The sequence below is a fragment of the Rhineura floridana genome, chromosome 16, assembly GCF_030035675.1.
Source record: "Rhineura floridana isolate rRhiFlo1 chromosome 16, rRhiFlo1.hap2, whole genome shotgun sequence".
In the NCBI taxonomy this organism is placed as follows: domain Eukaryota; kingdom Metazoa; phylum Chordata; class Lepidosauria; order Squamata; family Rhineuridae; genus Rhineura; species Rhineura floridana.
Window position 1 is genome coordinate 8469004 of NC_084495.1, and position 21668 is coordinate 8490671.

A 21668-nucleotide genomic window follows, 5' to 3' on the forward strand; every position below is an offset into this window, starting at 1 on the left:
GAATAATACTCTGCTGTTGTTTAAGGGGGGGGAAATGTGATGTTCCTATATTAATGTATATATGGTAAGTGTTGGTTGTTTAGAAGATACATGGTAAGTGGAGTGAAAGAGGGGGAGTGAATGGGCAGTAGAATGCGAGATGATTGGCTGAGTGTTTAAAATGGCTGAATGTATAAAAGGAAGAGTGAGAGTGGAATCTGGAGGGGAGAAGAGAACTGAGTGGGTTGCTTGGTGGGGTTTAGAGAGTTGTTTGCCAGGAGGGAGGTGGAGTTCGGATTAGTATTGAGTAAAACCATATGCTTATGTGCCTTAAGAAGAAATCTTGTTAATCTTGTTAGCTTTGTTATCTGTAATAAATACTTAATTTGGTTTACCAATGGCCTGATCCTTGGCTGGGGTTTCACAGACCAGAAGGGAGGGTAAGGTAATGACCAAGGCTGAAGGGGAACTGTAACAAATGGTGGCAGCGGTGAAGAGAATAACAATACCAGTATTCAGAGTCTCTGGAAATACTAGTATTGGGACGTTACTGGTGGTTGCCTAGCAGGGGGATCTGTTGAGATCTGTGCTAGAGCGGGGAGAGAAACCATAAGAGAGAGCGGTCCAGACTGGTGGAGCCCCTGGTGGTGCCTAGTGACAGGCAGTAGCCACGCGCAGGTAGGAACCTGACAGGGAGAGCCAGGGAAGGACGCATCACAACCCCCCATCTATGGAATGCTCTCTTGAGGGAGGCCCACCTAGCGCCAATTGTTTGAGCACTAGGCAAAGACTTGTTTGCTTTTCCAGGCATTTTGGGCAGCATCAATGATTGGACTCTCATCTTGTTTTGGTGTTTATGTTAGGTTGGTTGGGACATGATGGGGATGATATTCTATTCTGAGTATGTTCTTAGCATGCTTTTATGATTTTTACCTGACCTTAATCCTCATGAAAAATGGGGAAAACTAGCTGAGAGGGGAACTGGGGATCGGCACTGGCCCCCACCCCACTCATCTACATCCCATTTTGCAGACTCATTTCTGTTGATGATCCCATCATCATGCCAGTAAATATCTAATTCTTGCATGCTGATGTCATTGGGATGGAAGAATCTGTCAGTTTAAGTTTCCCTCCATTTCTCAGTTTGCTCCATTTCTGTTTAAATGTAAAAAAAAAGACCTCACAAAAATCATATGCATTTTTGCCCACATTTTCCCTAATATGCACATACTTGTAGAAGGTTTTGCCTAATATCCATATTTTTGCAAGCCATTTCTCCTAATACAATGCATGTTTGAACCTTACTTTTACCAATATATACATTCTTGTTCGAACTTTCCACTTAATTTGGTATACTTTCTTTGGTTGGCAAACTGCATCACAAAATTTGGAGAAGGGCCAGTTTCAGAGGATAGCTGTGTTTCAGTTCACACATTTAAGAACATAAGAACATAAGAAGAGCCTGCTGGATCAGGCCAGTGGCCCATCTAGTCCAGCATCCTGTTCTCACAGTGGCCAACCAGGTGTCTGGGAGAAGCCCGCAAGCAGGACCCGAGTGCAAGAACATTCTCCCCTCCTGAGGCTTCCGGCAACTGGTTTTCAGAAGCATGCTGCCTCTGACTAGGGTGGCAGAGCACAGCCATCATGGCTAGTAGCCATTGATAGCCCTGTCCTCCATGAATTTGTCTAATCTTCTTTTAAAGCCATCCAAGCTGGTGGCCATTACTGCATCTTGTGGGAGCAAATTCCATAGTTTAACTATGCACTGAGTAAAGAAGTACTTCCTTGTTTGGGAAGTGCAAGTTAGGTGGGTAAGGTACACATAGGGATGGAAGGATCTGTCAACTATGGTTCTCTCAGCTTCTTATTTTTCCAATCTTATATTCAGTTCCCCACATATAGATAGAGGTGATCCAGTGGACATAGTGTACTTAGACTTTCAAAAAGCGTTTGACAAGGTACCTCACCAAAGGCTTCTGAGGAAGCTTAGCAGTCATGGAATAAGAGGAGAGGTCCTCTTGTGGATAAGGAATTGGTTAAGAAGCAGAAAGCAGAGAGTAGGAATCAACGGACAGTTCTCCCAATGGAGGGCTGTAGAAAGTGGAGTCCCTCAAGGATCGGTATTGGGACCTGTACTTTTCAACTTGTTCATTAATGACCTAGAATTAGGAGTGAGCAGTGAAGTGGCCAAGTTTGCTGATGACACTAAATTGTTCAGGGTTGTTAAAACAAAAAGGGATTGCGAAGAGCTCCAAAAAGACCTCTCCAAACTGAGTGAATGGGCAGAAAAATGGCAAATGCAATTCAATACAAACAAGTGTAAAATTATGCATATTGGAGCAAAAAATCTTAATTTCACATATACGCTCATGGGGTCTGAACTGGCGGTGACCGACCAGGAGAGAGACCTCGGGGTTGTAGTAGACAGCACGATGAAAATGTCGACCCAGTGTGCGGCAGCTGTGAAAAAGGCAAATTCCATGCTAGCGATAATTAGGAAAGGTATTGAAAATAAAACAGCCGATATCATAATGCCATTGTATAAATCTATGGTGCGGCCGCATTTGGAATACTGTGTACAGTTCTGGTTACCTCATCTCAAAAAGGATATTATAGAGTTGGAAAAGGTTCAGAAGAGGGCAACCAGAATGATCAAGGGGATGGAGCGACTCCCTTACGAGGAAAGGTTGCAGCATTTGGGGCTTTTTAGTTTAGAGAAAAGGCGGGTCAGAGGAGACATGATAGAAGTGTATAAAATTATGCATGGCATTGAGAAAGTGGATAGAGAAAAGCTCTTCTCCCTCTCTCATAATACTAGAACTCGTGGACATTCAAAGAAGCTGAATGTTGGAAGATTCAGGACAGACAAAAGGAAGTACTTCTTTACTCAGCGCATAGTTAAACTATGGAATTTGCTCCCACAAGATGCAGTAATGGCCACCAGCTTGGACGGCTTTAAAAGAAGATTAGACAAATTCATGGAGGACAGGGCTATCAATGGCTACTAGCCATGATGGCTGTGCTCTGCCACCCTAGTCAGAGGCAGCATGCTTCTGAAAACCAGTTGCCGGAAGCCTCAGGAGGGGAGAGTGTTCTTGCACTTGGGTCCTGCTTGCGGGCTTCCCCCAGGCACCTGGTTGGCCACTATGAGAACAGGATGCTGGACTAGATGGGCCACTGGCCTGATCCAGCAGGCTCTTCTTATGTTCTTATGTTCTTATTTCTGCAGAAATTGGTGTTTTTTTAAAAAAAAATAATCGTGAAAACTCTTCAGCATTTTAGTGTGAATTTCTCCTAACACACATATTTCTGTATGCAGTTTGGACTAATATACACATTATTGGTGATCATTTCCTCCTGATATAGTGTTATATATGTTATTTCCACTCATATATTCATTTTTATACTCACTTTCCCCTAAAATATGCATTTTTGTAAACATTGGTTGGAGAACTGCGCTGCAAAATTCAGATAAGAGCAAATTTCGAAGGATGGCTGTGTTTCAGTTCTCGTATTATCTCAGAAAGTGCAAATTGCATAGATTCAGCTTTAAATGCAAACTGAATTAGATTTCTCCCCCATCCCTAGTATTTCTCCTCCATACCTAGTTTTAGGGCACACATGCCCATTTTCCAGACCCCATTAAATGCCTGACTGCTTAGGACAGCTCTTTTGCTGGCAAAGGACAATGCCACTCTGACCTCATTGTGCGAGTCCTTTCCACACAAATGCCTTGTCCTTGGATTTAATAGCTACAGTAAAAACAAGACAAAGAACCATTGAATCACTCTAAATTTGTGCCCATCATCAGGTTCTAATTACTCCTTTTTAGAACAGCAGACTCTGCCTGAATGGCGATTTTTATGCAACCCAAAGACCAGAATGAAATCTTCTCTTGAAGGTAAAAGCCTAAAGCTTGAGTTGGCAGCTCTTAAGACTACCCTATAAAATGACAAATGTTGACTGTTTTTAGATCCATAAGAACCTTTGTTGTCTTTATAGTGAGTGGCCTTGGCAGAAGAGAGCTTGTCGGTTTTAATGGATGGCTGGGAGATGTGGATGATTTTGCAGCAAGTTCTTTCCTCTTGTTATACTTGGGAAAGGAGGCAGGTCCTATTGCTTGTTGATAGGAAACTATCAAAAAGCTTTTACTCTATCCCTTCTCTCCAGCTCTGCATTGTAATGATAAGGGAATGACTAGGGCCATGGAGACCCAGGTTCAAATCTTCTGTCAACCATAAAGCTCATTAAGCCATAGAGATCTAGGTTCAAATCTTCACTCAACCATAAAACTCATTAGGTAATCTTATGTCAGGGTAGTCAACATGGGGTAGCGCTCCCCAAATCAGAGTAGTGCTCCTCCCCCTGATTTGTTGACTCTAACTCCCATCATCCTGACCATTGGCCATGCTGGTTGGGGATGATGGAGTTGTAGTCCCCAACATCTGAAGGACACCACACTAGCCATTCATCATTGCTCAGCCTAAGCTATTTCACAGGGTTGTTGGTGAGCAAGGTGGACTACAGCATCCAGCTGATCCAAATTTACTGGCATTTTATATGTTACCTGTTTACAGGACTCCTGACCTCACCTATAACCCCAAGCGCTGCCATCATAGAAACAAGACTGGTTGCAGCAACGTTACCTGTAAACCAGCCATCCAGATGTCATTGGATCCCAACTCCCATCAGTTTCAGCCAGCATGGCCCATGGCCAGGGGTGGCGGGAACTGTAGCGCAGCAACAGTTAGGAGCATCATCAGTTCCCAACCCCTGCTGTAAATATTACCATGGCTACTATCCAAGAAACTGGTATTTTAAATGGTTTTATATAATATTGTATTGTCTTTGGACTTGTACTCTACACATTACAAGCTGCTTTGTGGAGCATGGTTCTCACAAATAAATAGCCATTGTCAGGGTACAATGGTGGACTGGATGAGGGCCAATAAACTCGGCTTGAATACTGTGGGTTGGTGGTGCCCATGTGCAGGAGATTGGCCAGTTGTATGTTCTGGATGGGGTTGTATTCCCTCTGAAAAAACAGGTTCAGAGTTGGGGGGTGCTCCAGGATCCATTTTTATTGCTGGAGACTCGGGTAGCCTCAGTGGCTAGGAATGCCTTTTACCATCTAGGGCTGGTACACTAACTGTGGCTGTTCTTGGACAGGGATAGTCTGGCTATGGTGATTCATGCACTGGTAGCCTCAAGATTCTATTGTTGCCATGCGTTTGATATGGTGCTAACCTTCATCCTGGTCCGGAGGCTCCAGCTGGTGCAAAATGCTGCAGCTGGAATGTTGATGGGAACAGACCACTGGCAACACAAAACTGCAGTGGTCAAATGCTTGCACTGGCTGCCCATATGCTGCCGCGCCAGGTCCATGGTTCTTGTATAAATTTTCAAGGCCCTTAACACCTTCGATCCAGGATACCTCGGGGACCACCTGCTCCCTTATATCCTGGCCCAATCACTCAGGTCTTCGGGGAGTAACTCTTAGTGGTTCTCCATGGTTTGACTGCATGGCCCACATCCACCAGAAACTATACTTTCAGTATCGTGGGCCTAATTTTGTGGAATTCCCCCCCTCCCTGTTGAATTTCTGGATCCTACTGAAGACGTTTTTTTAAAAAAATCCAGCCATTTTAACTGAATTTTGATTTCATTGTTTTAACTGATTACTTTTAACTTCCATTATGTTACTTGTACACCACTTAGAGATGATTGTAATAAAGCGATATATGAATTGTCAAAATAAGTAAATAAATAAAGGAGCCTTTCTCATCCTACTAAGAAACAGCAGACGTACATATGACACTTAAAAAAAAAAAAGCTTGTGGTAACACAGGATGGCAGTAGGCATAGAGGTTTTTCTCAAACTAGATTTCAACACGTTTAATTTTTTTTAAAAAAATAGTTATTTGTTTTAAATAATTGTATTATAGATATTTTAGTTGTTCGCAGTGGAGAACAAAGCACGTTATTTCCTCTCAGGGGTGGGGGAGTGTTAAATATTAAAAATTGACAGGCACTAAGGGCTATCCTGAAAGGAAGAGAGCAAGCAAAGGCAACCAAAACCTAGGTCAAATGCCTGCTGAACAAAGATGTTTTTTGGTGACATCAGAATACAACCAGAGAAAGCCAAGTGGTTCTCCTGAGGCAGGGAGTTCCAAAGAGCAAGTGGAATAAATGAAGGAGCCCTCGTGGTCACACATTCCCACCAACTGCACCTCAGAAGGGATCTTCCCTGGTGAACTTAATGAACAGACAGGATCAAACTGGTTGTGATGGTCACTTCCATATCCTGTTTTAAGCAACCTGGAGCTTTAAAAGGGAATAACCAGCTATTTGAATCACATGCAGAAACAGACCGGCGACAAACATCAGCCATTCACTTACACAACAGAAAAGAAAAAGATGCATCTATGCATCAGGGCGAAAACTAAAGTTATCTCCTTTCCCCAGCCATTAAGTGGGCACTTGTCTGTATTTTGGGTACTCTAAAGTGTGAAGGACAGAGCTAGCCTACTCATCACACACCAGAGTACAGGGCACAGAGTCTGCAATGGGCTTTTCAGCTAATCAAGGAAATGCTTCCTAAAGTCAGCCTTTACCAACCTGGCACCTTCCAGATGTTTTGGACTACAGTTCTCCTCACCCTAACCGTACTGGCCGGGGCTGATGGGAACTGTGCTCTAAATCATTTGGAGGCCATCAGGCTGGTGAAGGGTCCTTTAAGTGAATGAATGAATGAATGAAATTTATGCAAAATTTATTCAATCCTCTTGAAAGTCATTGGTTAGGTGACATCAAGTGCTGCTGTGCATCGGCTATCTGATGTAAAATGTTTACTCAGCACATGTGACCACCCTAGATGTAAACAAACCCAACATCCTCAATCCCTAAGAGCAGTGATTTCTGATCCAGCATGAAATGTCTGTGCTACATTAACAGCTCATGGCCTCCCATTTGAACACCCTTCAAGCCACCCACAGCTCCTTCAAGGAAAGAAAATTGCTGTGAGTGGCAATGCACGTCGCACCCAGAGACAGACACGCAGAGATGCAGAAAGTCCGCAGCTTATCGGCTGCCAGGGAAGTCCAAGGAGACGGAAACAGGTTTTTTTGTGGATCCCGCAGACAGGCTGTCTGGCTCGGCAGGTCGATGGAATTTTGCAGGAAGGCAGGCAGGGTGGAGCATTCACAATTTATACCCTGCCTAGGTCAAGGAGGTACATGTGCCTGGAAGAGCTGAAGAAGCAGGAATGACAGGTCAGAAGAGAGGGGAGGGGAGCAGAGAACAGGGCAGATTTAAGCTTAGTCAGCTGGATTAGCTGGATGATTGAAGCCATGTTAATCCGTAGCAGAAAAGAAAACAAAGATAAGCAAGGGTAACCTTGGGATTCATTGAAAGTCATGGCAGAAGTTCACACAGGCAACCACTGACAAATGCTCAGATAACACTAAGGCTGCATACACACCATACATTGAAAGCACAGGGCAGACAGGCCATTGAAAGCACACTGACTCCCGCAGAAGTATCCTGGGAACCATAGTTTGTTAAGGGTGTTGGGAATTATAGTTCTGTGAGGATAAACTACAGTTTCCAGGGTTCTTTGGAGGAAGCACTGTGCACACAGCCTATATCAGAACACTAAGGCCAATTCACACTTTCCATCTCGGACAAGACTAACCTTACCATTGGGCGGAGTGAGGCAGCTGACCCAGGGACAGATGCTGGGCGTGGGGGGGAATGGTGGTAAGGTGTCAGAGGACAGAGCTGTCTGCCCTGTGCCCCCTAAGCCAGCTTGCTGTTCTCAGGTGTGGTGGAGATGCTGTCCCATCGCCAGTGTTGAAGTAACATTAAACTGCTTGTCTGGCCGGCTTCAGTAGCTGGAACTGGGGGCGTGTGCCATCTTGTCATTTGATTCAAGCAGGAAAATGCTTTTGGTTGAGCCTGTCACTTTTATGGTGATTTTTGTATTGTTTTTGTGGTATTTTATGTTTCATTGCAGTTGCACATTTTGTTGTACACCTTCTCAATATTTTATATGAGGGGGAGGTCTATAAATATGTTTCTAGATACCGTAAATAAATACCATGGTTTAAGATCCTAGTTAATGAAGTGACAAGTGGGGAGCAGGGTCCCTATGTCTCCAGCGTCCTAAGAGCTATTCAGCATGAAAGGGGAATGTATTAGCCACTGAGAAGAGTCTTCTAATGTGCTTCCTTGTCCTTTCCTGCTGATTGGAGCCAATACAAGTGAAAAGAGGTGAGTCAGCCACTGAGAAGACCCTTTTCAGCAGCTAACACTCTTCCCTTTCCTGTTTATTGTCTCCTAGGGATGTCTGTTGTGGGACAAGGCATTAGCAAGGATCTCATTCTCATTCCCACAGCAAAATAAAGGAGGGGGAGGGGGTGTGGCCTGCACTTCTGAATTTGCCACTACACTACTGGTGTACCAAGTCCATCCACCTCATTTTCGAAAACAATATGTTTTGCTTGCTGAACTGATGTCCCTGCCGTGCCTGATCTGAGGTAGGGCTCATTTCATGTTCATTTTCATGACCAGCCTTATCAGCAGTGCTCTTTTAGTGCTCTTCTTCCTGCTCCTCTGTCCTTGACTCCCCATGCCTCAGCTCAATTTGCTCACACAGTGATTTAATTCTATGGACTGTGATGACACACAGGACGTCACTGCTGCTCCTGTCATTGTTATTATTCGTTGCTTATAAACTGCCTAATGTGTTCTACGCACCGTAGAGAGATTTTTAAAACCTAAGTCAGTCCCTGCCCACAGGGTCACAATCCAAAAGACACAACAGAAAAGGAAAAAAGACTGAGATGAAAGGAAAGCAAGCAAATGCAGGCACCAAATTACCTTGACATCAATGATGTCATTTTGTATGTGTGTGGGAATCACACGGATTGTCAGCATCAGTGGTCTAAATAGGCCAATGAGGCCAAGGCCAGTGAAGGCCAGGCACCTGACACCAAGCTGAAGTCACTCAGGGGCCACCAAAGAGCATTGGAACAATGTGCATGTTCAACACGGAAAGGGTAATTTGCCTGGCTGCCTCCAGGCTACTTGCTGCAGACCTAAAGTTGAGTCTTTGCTTCATATTATACTTCACCCTGAGCAACATTCCTTAGGTGGAGGGATGTAGAAAGGCATTCTTTCCCATTCTGCTCTGTATTCATCACACATGGCACTGTTTCCATTCTGGTGCAGTTTATCTTCCACCCAAAACTATGTTATTCGTCCACTGTGGCGAAATTATGTAACTTAGGTCATTTATGTAATTAATTATGTAAGTTACACTGTCATTATGTTATTCCACACCTTTCATTTCAATGCAAAGGAAACGCAATGCAAGGCGGGGCGGGGGAAACGTAACGAATTATGTCTCATTTACAGACCAAAAGCAACAACAGCAATGAATACTTTCCTCTAATATATGCATTTTTGTGAACACTATTTGGTTGGCGAACGGCATGGCAACATTTGAACAAGTGCAAATTTCAAAAGATGGCTGTGTTTCAGTCCTCATATGGAATAAATAAGCATGGAATGAATAAGCAAACATCATGGAATGAATAAGCAAACAGTGGCAATTTTTGTTCCTGTCTCCGTCAGAATTCTCTGACATCCCTAGTGATGTAAGAAGTCCCTCATCCACTGCCTGCAGTTCAAATCAATATACATACCAGGAGTGTCTAGCCTGTTTCCCTGCAGATGTTGTTGGACTTCAGCACCCATCATCCCTGTCTATTGGCCATGCTGACCGCAGGGGCTGATGGGAGTCCAACAACATTTGGAGGGCACCACATTGGCTACCTCTGCCTAGCGATGGGCAAGAATTTCAATTAAGTTCACATTTAAAGCCGAATCTATCAAATTCACACTTTTCAAAACAATAGGAGAACCAAAACCCAGCCATCTTTCGAAATTCACACTTATTCAAATTTTGCAACGCAGTTTGCCAATCAAATAACGCTGGCAAACTGCATACTGAAAAAAAAATGCATATATTAAAGTGTGCATAAAATGAATATATGAGTGAAAATAACATGCAAAAATGCTGAGAAATGGTTTGCAAAATGTGTACATTAGTCAAAACTCTTGACAAAAGTGTGTTTATTGGGAGAAATTCCCACTAAATTGCTGGTGAACTTTCATGAGGATTTTTTTAAAACAAAATTGCAAATTGCTGCAAAAATGTGGAGAACTGAATTTAAGATTGGAAAAATGAGAAACTGAGAGAACCGAAATGGACAGATCTTTCTATCCCTACCTCTGCCCTGGGCAATCTGTGCAGGCCCATGTTCAATTGTCACAGGGTGCCTTGACACAAGCTAAGGGGCTAACAGCCCTGCAAAACTCCCCAGGGGAAGCTGTCAAAACAAAAGCAGGGCCAGGAAACAGCAGAAGGGGAGCAAAGCTTCCGTCACAACAATCAGGGATTTCAGCACTAAGCAAAGTGTATGGAAATACTATTTGTCCTCCCCTTTCGTAAGAATGGCCTGGTGCTCCCAGAGGAAGAACCATTTACTTAACAGTTCCTCTCACCACACCTGCCTCAGGCCCGCAAATATCCAGACCGATTGTGTGCCTAACCCTTTCAAAATCCACTCCTGCTTGGGTGTAAACACTACATCAGTTGAGCCATTGGAAGGCTCAAATATGTGAGTTTTTTAAGAAAAAGCATGGTAGCAACCATAAAACATGACAGCTGCTTTTTTTTTTTTACCCACAATGCCACTGATTAGAACTTCCAAAGCATTGCATTTGGGAACACTGCAACCCACCAGGGGCCAATCAGAGGACACCCAGCTAAGGGCCCCTCAAATCTTATAACCAACACTATAGGACCCTTATTTATTTCATAATGGTGATGAACAGAATAGGGCTTTGGGGAGCGGGTTACTGCAGAGGATACGTACAAGATTTAAGTTCAAACTAGATATTACTCAGGATTTCATTCTTCTCCTTGCCTTCATCTTTTAAAAAGCAAAGCAGCCTCAACAAGGCTGCAAATCAGAACAGGGAAAGAGCAAGTGGATAAAAACAACTAATTTGCCACCTGCCACTTTCAAAGCTCAATATCGCCTGCACTAGGGCCAGTGCATGCCATTTTTGCTGCTTGATGCAAAGGACAAGATGGCGCCCCTTCCCATTCCATGTACATGACCTGACTCTTACTTCAGTGCTGGAGATGGGGTCACATCCTTCATTACAAATGAGGGCAGCAGACTAGCTTAGGGGTCTCAAGGGATCAATGTGCTGCCCTGCTATTATCTGTCACCGGAGGAATTGCCTCTGTTTACCTAATGATAGGGATGGCCCTGGCCCTTCCCAAGGGAGAAATGCAGAGGAAGTTGTGGAGGCCTAACTGTGGCAGAGCAGAACTAGCTCCTCTGCTGACCAGAAATAAGAGGTTGGCAATAGGCTGGCTGGCTCCTAAATCAAATTTTAATGTGCTCTAGGAAATGCATGTGGCCTTGCTCCATTCCTCCAAGCTGCAGCTGAGGTGTAGCCCCCTAGCAGCAGTTAGGATGAAATCCAAACTCCTGGCCAGGAGTAATGTGGCTGAATCTGAATCTTGGCTACTCATGTAGCCCAGGGTGGAAGTTTGTTTTGTGTGTGGGGGAGTAATTCTGATCATTTTTGCTGTGCCAGCTCTGGAGAAACCTAGATTGATGTCATTGGATTGCATTCAACTTAGTCCTGCTCAGAATGGACACATTGAAATTAATGAACTTAAGTTACTCATTGGCCTACTCTGAGTACATCTAGCATTGAATACCACCCTGTACTAGTAGTTAGACTGGCTTAGCAAGCAGCAGATCCTAGGCTGGCCTAGCTCTGCCCTTTTATTCCCCCCCCAAACCCCAACCCCAACCCATTATGCTGACTTCTGCCCACTTCTCACTTTGATGGATGGAGTGGGGGCCTCCATGGTGGTGAATGCTTATCCATCCCTATGCAGCCCAGCAGAGCCTGGTGGAGAGGGTGATCCCTATCACATCCTAATGTCCCCCAGTTTGACAGATCAGGAGTTGGGTCAGATTAAAAAAGGATCAGAGGCATGCAGGTGGATTCTGCCTAGCAACATGGATTATTTGTTTTGGTTGGCTGCTAGTGAGAGAGGGAGGGGTTGTATCTAAAGGGATGCAGGTTGTGCTGAGGAAACACAGTAAACCAGACTGTGTAATTTTGTGCTTTCTGGCTTATTTTGAGTCCAGATACAGTCCACATCCGCTCATGCATATAATGGAGACTGGTGGCTCCGATGTCAATGGGACAATGAATGCACTCCGGGTTTTAGTCTCAACTGTCAAGGAGCTGTCCAAGGTCCTTTCACAGGCCACTTGTCTCCACTGCATGCACACAGGTAAAAAAGTAGAAGGGGAGGGGGAATGGTGGGAGGGGAAAGAATTAAGTAGCCACAAGCTATCCAAGAATCTGTGGAGGAATGAATAACTGAACTCTGCATAATGTATTGTATGAAGAGATTTGGAATAGGGATGGGAGAGATATTAGATCAGTTTGCATTTGAAGCCAAATTTATCGAATCTGCACTTTCCGGAACAATATGAGAGCTGAAACACAGCCATTGTTTGAAATTGCACTCATCTGAATTTTGCTGTCAAGTTCTCCAACTAACCAGTGTTTACAAAAATGCATATATTAGTGGAAGATGTAAGAATGAAATATATTTGTGAAAATAACATAAACATATATTAAGAGAAATTGCTGCAAAAATGCGTACATTCATCAAAACTGCATACAAAAATGTGTTTATTAGGAAAATTTGCACTAAAATGTAGAAGAATTTTCTTGGGGATTTTGAAAAAACAAAATTGCAGATTGCTGAAGAAATATGGAGATGTGAATTTAAGGTTAGAAAAATGAGAACTGGAGAAACCAACATTGTCAGATCCTTCCATTCCTATTTCAAATCAAGCATATTTAAAGTAACTATCTGATCTATATCAACTGTTTTAATATTGTTGCTTCCTCCTTGCTAAAACAAGATCAGCACAGCACATGTCTTGTTTCTGTTCTTTGGGCTGATTGCAGGTGTTGCCACCACTCACCATATGCTCAGAGGCACATGTTACCAAACTCTTCCAAGCTACACAGCAAGTGGATTGGACTGTGAAATTCTGTTTGCATTTTGACAAATTTGTAGGGCAGTCCAATATCTCAGAGAGGAGGTCAGGTCTCCTGCTCCCCTGGTGCATTCACTGTAGCTGCCCAATTTCCCTGCTTTTAAAAGTTTGATAGAAATACCTGTGGGCTATAGGTACATTTTTAAACCACAAGGTTTTCTTGCCTATTGTCATGGCCCCGTCAGAGGACTCATCAGACGAGGATGACTCGGGAGTAACAGCAGCAGACCCAGAAGCAGCAGACCCAGAAGGAGAAATGGAGGAAACTCCTGAGAACCCAGCTCCTTCTCCCCCTCAGCTGCAGAGCACCCCAGACACAGCTGAAGCCCTTCAGCCAGACGCAGCCAGTGAACAGGATACTCCCCCCTCACCTGCAGAACGTAGACAACAGAAGGTCAGGCAGAAGAGGGGCAGGCCTGTCCACTTAAGGCCAAAACGCTGATGGCTCACACCTGCTGACAAACCTGCTCCTTAAAAGTCAAACCTTGGCTTCAGCTTGTTGCTGACTACAATGTCAGGCGTGACCACTGTGTGTTTTCCTATCCCCCTGAACCTTGACTTAGACTGATCTCTCGGCAAACTAGACCCGGACCTTCACTGACATCTCTTCTGGATTTCTGGCGTGGCACATAAGCTTCGAACGGCCTCTGCACTTATCTTGCTTCCTCCTTGCTAGCCTGGCAGATTTATAGCCAAGCTGCCGGCTGAGGACTTACGGCCTGGCAATTTCCAAGGAATCTCCAGCCCAGCCTGCACCCCCACCAACACTGCTGTCTCAGTGAAGAGCTGACGCCTATTAGTGAATTGAAATCAAATTTACCCATGCTTTCCTATGTGTGCGCATAATATGAGTGCTATATTTTGCAGTTATTTATGCAAAAATGCCACCCTGGGCTCCTGCTGGGAGGAAGGGTAGGATATAAATCTAATGAATAAATAAATAATAAATTGTTTTAACTTTTACTGGTTTTTTCTGCCCTGGGAGCTGAACATTTGCTATATAAACATACTTGCTATTCAGGTTTTCCAATTTTTATTTTTATTTTTAAAATAAATAAGTAAGAACACCATTTATATACCACTGAAATGCAAGATTGATTTCATAATCCACATCTAGGAGCTGGAGAGTTAGAGGCCATCCTGAAGCATTTCTATATTCAATCAGTCCTCAGTTTTTTCCCACGATATGGAAGATTTTCGCAGGACTGGAAAGATCTTGACAGTGCCAGAAAGGTCTCTAAACCCACACCGAAGTAGCCAAAGGGAAAGCAGTTCAAATCAAGGTGGTTTTTAATTTGCCAAGGGCACTGCCTGCAAGCAGGGAATTGAATTTTGAGTGTCCTGCTTCCTGTGGCTTGAGGTGCTCGGGTGGGTAAAGAGAGTAAGAGGCAGGCAATCCCAGCAGAATGTTGAAACAGGAAAAGGAAACAGCTCAAGACCGAAATTAAAGGAGATAAAGACCCACCAAGGTTATTGTGTTGCAAGAGCAGTGAATTCCAGGAATGTCCAAAAGGGGGAAGAAGAAAATAAGTCATTTGCAGTACACACCAATGCAGGAATAAACCCCGCTAAGGTCAAGGGAAATCACTCCCACCCTAGTAAGAGGCTGAGGAATGCAATCGTACAGCAGGTGGGTGTAGGGGCACAGCTAGGGCTGGACCTCAGAGCTGAAGCCCAGGGCCCCACAACCCAAAGGACCCCCAAAGGACCACCCAGAGAGTGGCCAGTGTTGGGAATGGTGGTTGCCACACCTTCTTTCCTTCTTATTATTTTAGAGAACGTTTTATTCATGTTCACGGTTACAGACATTCATTACTTTTGCTTTTAAAAGCAAACGGGGAACAAGCACCATTTTCTGCAATAGGCATCTAGAGTTGGGGCAGCAGAAGCAGGCCCCATTTTGTTCCTGTAGTCATGATGGCACTCTGCTTTAACTGAGTTTTAAAATGCACAACTGCACATGCTCAGAGAATTCCTTTTTTATTGGGGTTGGCAAACAGTTTTTGTTTGGGTTTTTTTTTTTTACTCTAAAGTATCAGGAACGTAGAAGGAGTTGTAAAGCATAGAATGGAGGGAGGTGTGGAGAAGAGAAATGTTAATTGTGTGCTCCACAACTGAAACAATACACATGGTTGACTAAAGGGTGCCACCCTATAAGACCATTAAGTCCAGGGTCTAAGATTACCTAACTGCACCACTGCAGGGATGGTATTTTGAGAGACTGGGAATTAGTGAAGACCAGTGGAGACTGGTGGCTCCAATGTGAGTGGGGCAGTTAATCAACTTCAGGTTTTGGTCCAAACTTTCAAGAAACTGTCCAAGGCACCTATAATCTGTTGTTAATTTATTGATTACATTTATGCCCCTCCAAAGATGTCCAGGTGACAAACATATCAATGCTAAAGCTATAAATCACACTTCTAAAAACAGTTAAGCAGTTAAACATAGTTAAAAACACTTCTAAAAGCAGTTATAAACTCCTAAAAGCAATAATCTACTCTCAAAACTAATAATTTCAGAATAGCCAAGGACAGGTCTTTCAGCCTGGGAAAACAGGAATGTTTTTACATTTCTCCTAAAAGTTCCCAAGGAGGGAGACTGATAAACCTCACTAGGAAGGACATTCCACAAACAGGGAGCCACCACGGAGAAGACCCCATCAGGGGTCACCCCCCCCCGTAAACTGCCTTGTGAGGGTTGATACTTTGAAAGGATACTTTGAAAGCTAAAAACCATTTAGTAAATAAGTAATAACACCAACACATTTACCTCTAATGAACACATACAACTTGGCTTCGAGTTCTTCATTCGAAGGGAGATGTCTGTAAAGGCAGGTGAAGTAACCAGTGTCATTGGCAAGGGCTCGGTTGACTGCCAGGGTGCTGCAGGTCTGCCAGGGCCTGTCTGAACACTTCTTTTCATACACCTGCCAACGATCACCTTCTTTGATTTGGTCCTTTCTCCAAAGCCACGTCAAGCCAAGAGAGCCCCTGTCAACAGAAGGCATTGAAATATGGAGTCAATCTTGGTCTTCAGGCTGAATTAAGCAAGGATATATAACACAGAAGTGGGGAACCCCAGCCTTGGGGGCTGAATGTTGTCCTTCAAATCGTTCTATCTGGCCCTGGGTCTCTCTCTATAGGGAATTTTTGGCACTTCAGATGTTGCTGGACTACAACTCCCATCAGTCCCAGTAAGCACAGCCAATGGCCAGGGATGGTGGGGGTTACAGTTCAGCAGCATCTGGAAGGCCAAAGGCTCCTGCTCTGGGTCATGCCTCTTCCCCAGGCTATACCCTCCTCCCTAGACCACCCCCTTCAACAGCCCTGCACCATGCCCTAAAGTGCTTTTGTCTGGCTGGAATGTGTCCTTGAACTGCGTTCACACCTCTTTCTCATCTGGATGCAAAACAGAGAGATATGTGTGCTGAAAACCTTTTATATGGCAGGGAATGTGCCCTTCTGTAGAAAGATAAGAGCCACGCCCATTGCCTCACCCACGTTTTGGTTCTGATCCCACCCACTTTTGGCTCAGGCACCACCCACCACTGGAATCTGGCCCCCAGAAGGATGCCCATGAGGGAATGTGGCCCCTAGGCTGGAGAAGGCTCCCCACTCCTGGTGTAACCTATTAAGTAGGGTGTATATGTGAGTTTCATTCCTGTATTACACCAGTTCAGTCTCAGGTACACTGGATCCCAACCGGCTTTCTGAGTGCACCTTTAATTCCCTGTGTCCCATGCCTGAGGGCTTTCTCCTCTTTCTTGGGGTCCCCCAGATAAGAAGTAAAGTCACAGGGCAAAGGAAAAGAACTGAGAGGGCATTCTGGTGGTGTTGTTTTTAGTTTATTCCATGTTTAGCCATTTATTCTATCTACCCTTCTTCCCAGGTCCATCCTGAAACACCACACTGAGGTGGTCAGTTACGGATCACTAAAAAAAGCAAAAAAGTGAACAAAGGAAATAACAGATCTTCATAAAATGTGCACATTCTAATTTGTATGTATAGATGCACGTTTAGAAATAATTTCCATAATTTAAATAGAAATACAGTCCACCTCACCATAGTGTGGAAAACAGGTCAGGGGTCCTGTATGGACCAGTGCTCAGTTTGCTGTCTAGGTCCTCACTGATGGGCAACTTCAAGGTTAGTGCTCTCCCTTCACAGGGTCCTTCAACTAGACTTTGACTAGGCAGCCCTGTAAACAGAAGACTCCTTCAAAAAGAGGACTGTCCTCTGTAAAGTAGGACACATAGGAAGCTGCCTGAGTAAGTCCATTGCTTCTTCTAGCTCAGTATTGGCTCTTTAGGATTTCAGCCATAACCTCCACACTGTCAGACTGCTAATTCTGCAACCCAATCTGAAAGAGCACCTTCATATGCACATTTCTCCCCATTCTTCAAGATCCACGGGAAGAAGCCTTGGTCCCTATTCCATCTTTTACCTGAGTTGAGTCTATAACTGCAAGGAGCAGGGCCTTCTCGGTGATGGCTCCCGCCCCTGCAGAATTCACTCACAAAGGGAGGTCTGCCCGACTACTTTTCTAACTCACGTCAGCATCACAATGCTGATATCAGAAAGCTTTTCCTGTGGTCAGAAGGCGATTGGCCATAAGTGGGCAGTGCCAAACCTGCCACAGCTCTTCAATTTGATTTGAATTTAGCTTGTGTACAGACTGCTCATACGTTACACTGAATGTATTGTTGCTTTTGTCTAATTGTTCATGATGTTAATATTGCCTGTTGCTATGAATTCCTTTAAAGCAGAAAAGTAGCTAATAAGCATCCTCCATTTTTCCTGGAACGGACAACCCCATCACTAACTGTATTCTGTGATCCCATCCTCTTTAAATAAAGCTGCCATTGGCTAGTTCAGGGGAAGGGCAGTAGCTGAGAGGTGGAGCATCTGCTTTGCATGCAGGAGGCCCCAGGTTCATTCCACAGCATCTCTAAGTAGGACTGGGAGAGACCCCATCTGAAGCCCTGAAGAGCTGCTGCCAGTCAGCGCAGACAGTACTGAGCTAGATGGACCAGTGGTCTGATTCAGTAAAAGGCAACTTCCTCGCTTCCCAGGGTTGGCTGCTAAAGCTGTCTGGGGAGATACCAAAAAAACCCACACAAAAGTTGTAGGAAGTTAAGGTAAGATTGTTCCTGCTTTTCTTCTCTGACATATATCACAGCTCAAGAGCAAGGTTATAAGCAACACAATATTGATTCTGGGGGAAAGCTATGATTATATTCCGTGTTGGGTTGAACAAAGAATGCCTGTTTGAAGCAACTGTAAATGTTGCTATAAAAATGCTCCAACTAGGTGGAAAACACACTATAGATTTCTTCCAAGTTAAATTCATATCTGTTTGTTTCCATCTGTGTGAGTGACTTGAGGTGCGGTGGGAGGGAGAGAAAGAGATGAAAGGGTAGCCTGATCAGGAGCTTGCGGTGACACTGTTAGGGTATTTTCTCATGTGAGGTTTAAAAATTGTGTTTTCTTCGCAGTACGTTGCCTTGCGCTAGCTTTTGAATTATGGGGAGATTAGGAGGTGGGTCGCTGGGCAGGTTACAACAATCAAAAATATACAATTATAAAAACAAACCGTTAACAGCCACAAAAAAAGTACCAAAAAAGTGCAAAACCAATTTTAAAACACTTCCATAAATAAAAACAATACAAACATTTAAGAACTATTCCATATTTAAAAACTGTCAAAAAAATCATTCCAACACAAATATAGCTCCAAGGTGATTGCCAAAGAGTGTTTTTAAAAGATTTATGGTGCAACCTTATGTACATTTATTCAAATGTTAGCCCCACTGAACTCAACAAGTCTTGCTTCTGAATGGATGTGCATAGGATTCTACTGTTACTATCACAATACACCCATTTTTTACTCAGTTATAGTGTATATTGAGAGCCAGTGTGGCATAGTGGTTAGAGTGTTAGACTACGACCTGGGAGACCAGGGTTTGAATCCCCACCCAGCGATGAAGCTCTCTGGGTGACCTCGGGCCAATCACTGCCTCTCAGCCTCAGAGGAAGGCAATGGTCAGCCACCTCTGAATACCACTTACCATGAAAACCCTATCCATAGGGTCGCCATAAGTTGCAGTCCATTTCCATTTTCATAGTGTATATTGGGGAGGGCAGTTGCAATTCAAAACACGTTCAGTAACATCAGGAAAGTAGTTACTAGATTTATTTATTTTTTACATTATTATCCCATTGTGAAGTAGGTTAGGCTGAGAGCCTGTGACTGGCCCAAGGTCACCCAGCAAGCTTCATGGCCAAGTGGACCCTGGTCTTCCAGGTCCTAGTCCAATACTCTAACCACTGCACCACCCTGGATTGGTTTGGACATAATGCTCAAGGTGGGATGGGGAACCTGTGGCCCTCCAGTTCTTGTTGGACTCCCAGTTCCCTTCAGTCCTCCTACCTGCTACCTGGTCCTTTTAACTGGAGGTACCAGCGTTTGAACTTGTTACTTTCTGCATGCTACTGAGCTAAGGTTCCCCCCCAGCGGCATCACTAGCGGGAGTGCGGGGTGGTGCGGACCTCTGGCGCGTGCCCTCCCAGGGGCATGGACAGGGGTGGCTGGTCCCACACACGCGCACACACATGCTCCAGTCTGACGGTGGAAGGCCCATCCAGGCTTCACTGCCAGCGAGCAGGCGCCTGCTTTTGGCGCACACTGGACCGGGTGCCGGAGGGCAGCGGCGCCACTAGCGGGAGTGCAGGGGATGTGTGGCTCTGGGTGTCACCCCCCTCATGGTGTCACCTGGGTGCGATCCGCACCCCCCACACCCCGGTAGTGATGCCCCTGCCCCCCCACTGCTGCTACTAAGGATGGGTGAATCTGTCTATTTTGGTTTCTCACAACTTCTCTTTTTAACAGTCTTAAGTTCAGTTCTCCACATTTCCACATCAGTTTGCAATTTTTGTTGTTGTTAATAGCCCTTATGAAAATTCATCAGCATTTTAGCGCAAATTTCTCCTAATATATGCATTTTTGTATGCAATTTTGCAGAATACACACATTTTTTCAAAGCAATTTCCCCCAACATAATGCATTTTTGCATGTTACTTTCACTTAAGTATGCATTTTTTGTACATGTTACTTGGCTGGAGAATTGCATTGCAAAATCCGAAGAGGTGCAAATTTGACAGATGGCTGTGTTTTGGTTCTCATGTTGTTTCGGAAAGTGCAAGTTTAGTAGGTTTGAACTGGATCAAATTTCTTCCTCATCCCTTGCTGCTACTGCTATGGATTCTAGAATTTCTTCTGGGATTTTTTATTTTCACTGGGGGGGGGATTGCATTATTATTTTATTAAAGGTTATAGTTCTATATTTTTATTTTTGTTGTAATGCACTTTGTGGTTTGGCACCCTGAACAAGATATAAATGTTTGAACTATGTGTGTCTCCCTCACCTTTGGATCAGGGCTTAATTAACACCCTCCCATTTGTAATTCTTCCCCCAATCTTAATTGTGTGGGGAAAGCTGTTTGTTGGCACCCTGCATTGACTTAGGATGCTCCACCACATCTTCCTTTTTTGGATGGAAGCCTGTATTCCCAAGGCACCACTTACCGGCAAATGATGGTGAAAGGGTCTCCAGCATCAACTATGATATGGTCTCTGTTGAAGTCCAATTCTGGTTTCATCAGCCTCTCTTCCTTTGCAAGACCTGCACCAAACACACACACACACAATCCAATATATTGGTCTGTATAGTTCCAAACGGTTTTCATTTCCTAAAGTGAAAATGACTGAGAGGTGTTTGCAGGCATTGCACGTTAATGTATCTCAACTCTTTCACCGTTCATCTCTAATGGTGAGAGAGTGAGAGTGTGGTATTGTGGGATGCCCTAGGTCAGCCTTCGCCAGCCTGTGCCCTCCAGATGTTTTGGACTACAACTCCCAACAGCCCTAGCCAGCATGGCCATTGGATGCTGGGGCTGATGGCAGCTCGGATGTGCTGCCTCAGACTGAGAGGAGTTGTAGTCCGGAACAGCTGGAGGGTGCCAGGCTGGCAAAGGCTGACCTAGAGGATCTGAGCCTCAAGTCTTTTGCACTGGGCCCCAGATCTCCTCCTTCTCCCTGCTTAAAAAATCAAAACCCTTTTCCCTTTGCTTATAGCTAGGGTGACTAGCCTCCAGTTCAGGGACCTGATCTGCCCCTCCATGAATTTTTTATGCCCCTGAAGACCCTACCAATTTTGGTGGCAGCTGGAAAAAAATTAATGCACTTAGCACTGCGGTGGGCAGAACCCAGTGCTCTGATGGGGCTGCAAATCACCCCCTGCCCCAGTCATTCGACTGATGAGATGGGATGCAAGAGGGCATTGTTTTCAGTTCTACCCTGCATTAGTCACATGCAGCACTGTTTCCATTCTACTGCAGTTTGCCTTACACAAAAAACTACATTATTTGTCTTGCCGTCCACTGTAGCAAAATTATGTAACTTAACATAAGTTATGTAGTCATTATGTTATTCCACCCCATTCATTTCAGTGCAAAG

At 44.4% G+C, this 21668-nt stretch overlaps 1 protein-coding gene across 3 annotated transcripts in view; it reads right to left on the reverse strand.

Moving 5' to 3' along the window:
• LOC133371179 (vascular endothelial growth factor receptor kdr-like) overlaps positions 1 to 21668 on the reverse strand; it is a 344491-nt gene that overhangs the window by 222556 nt on the left and 100267 nt on the right. For all 3 annotated transcript variants that reach the window (XM_061598328.1, XM_061598327.1, XM_061598329.1), the window contains exons 2-3: positions 20739 to 20835; positions 15924 to 16144 (exon numbers count right to left, since the gene is read on the reverse strand). In XM_061598328.1, the coding sequence (XP_061454312.1) occupies positions 15924 to 16144; positions 20739 to 20835 (318 nt within the window). The remainder of the gene's footprint in view (positions 1 to 15923; positions 16145 to 20738; positions 20836 to 21668) is intronic.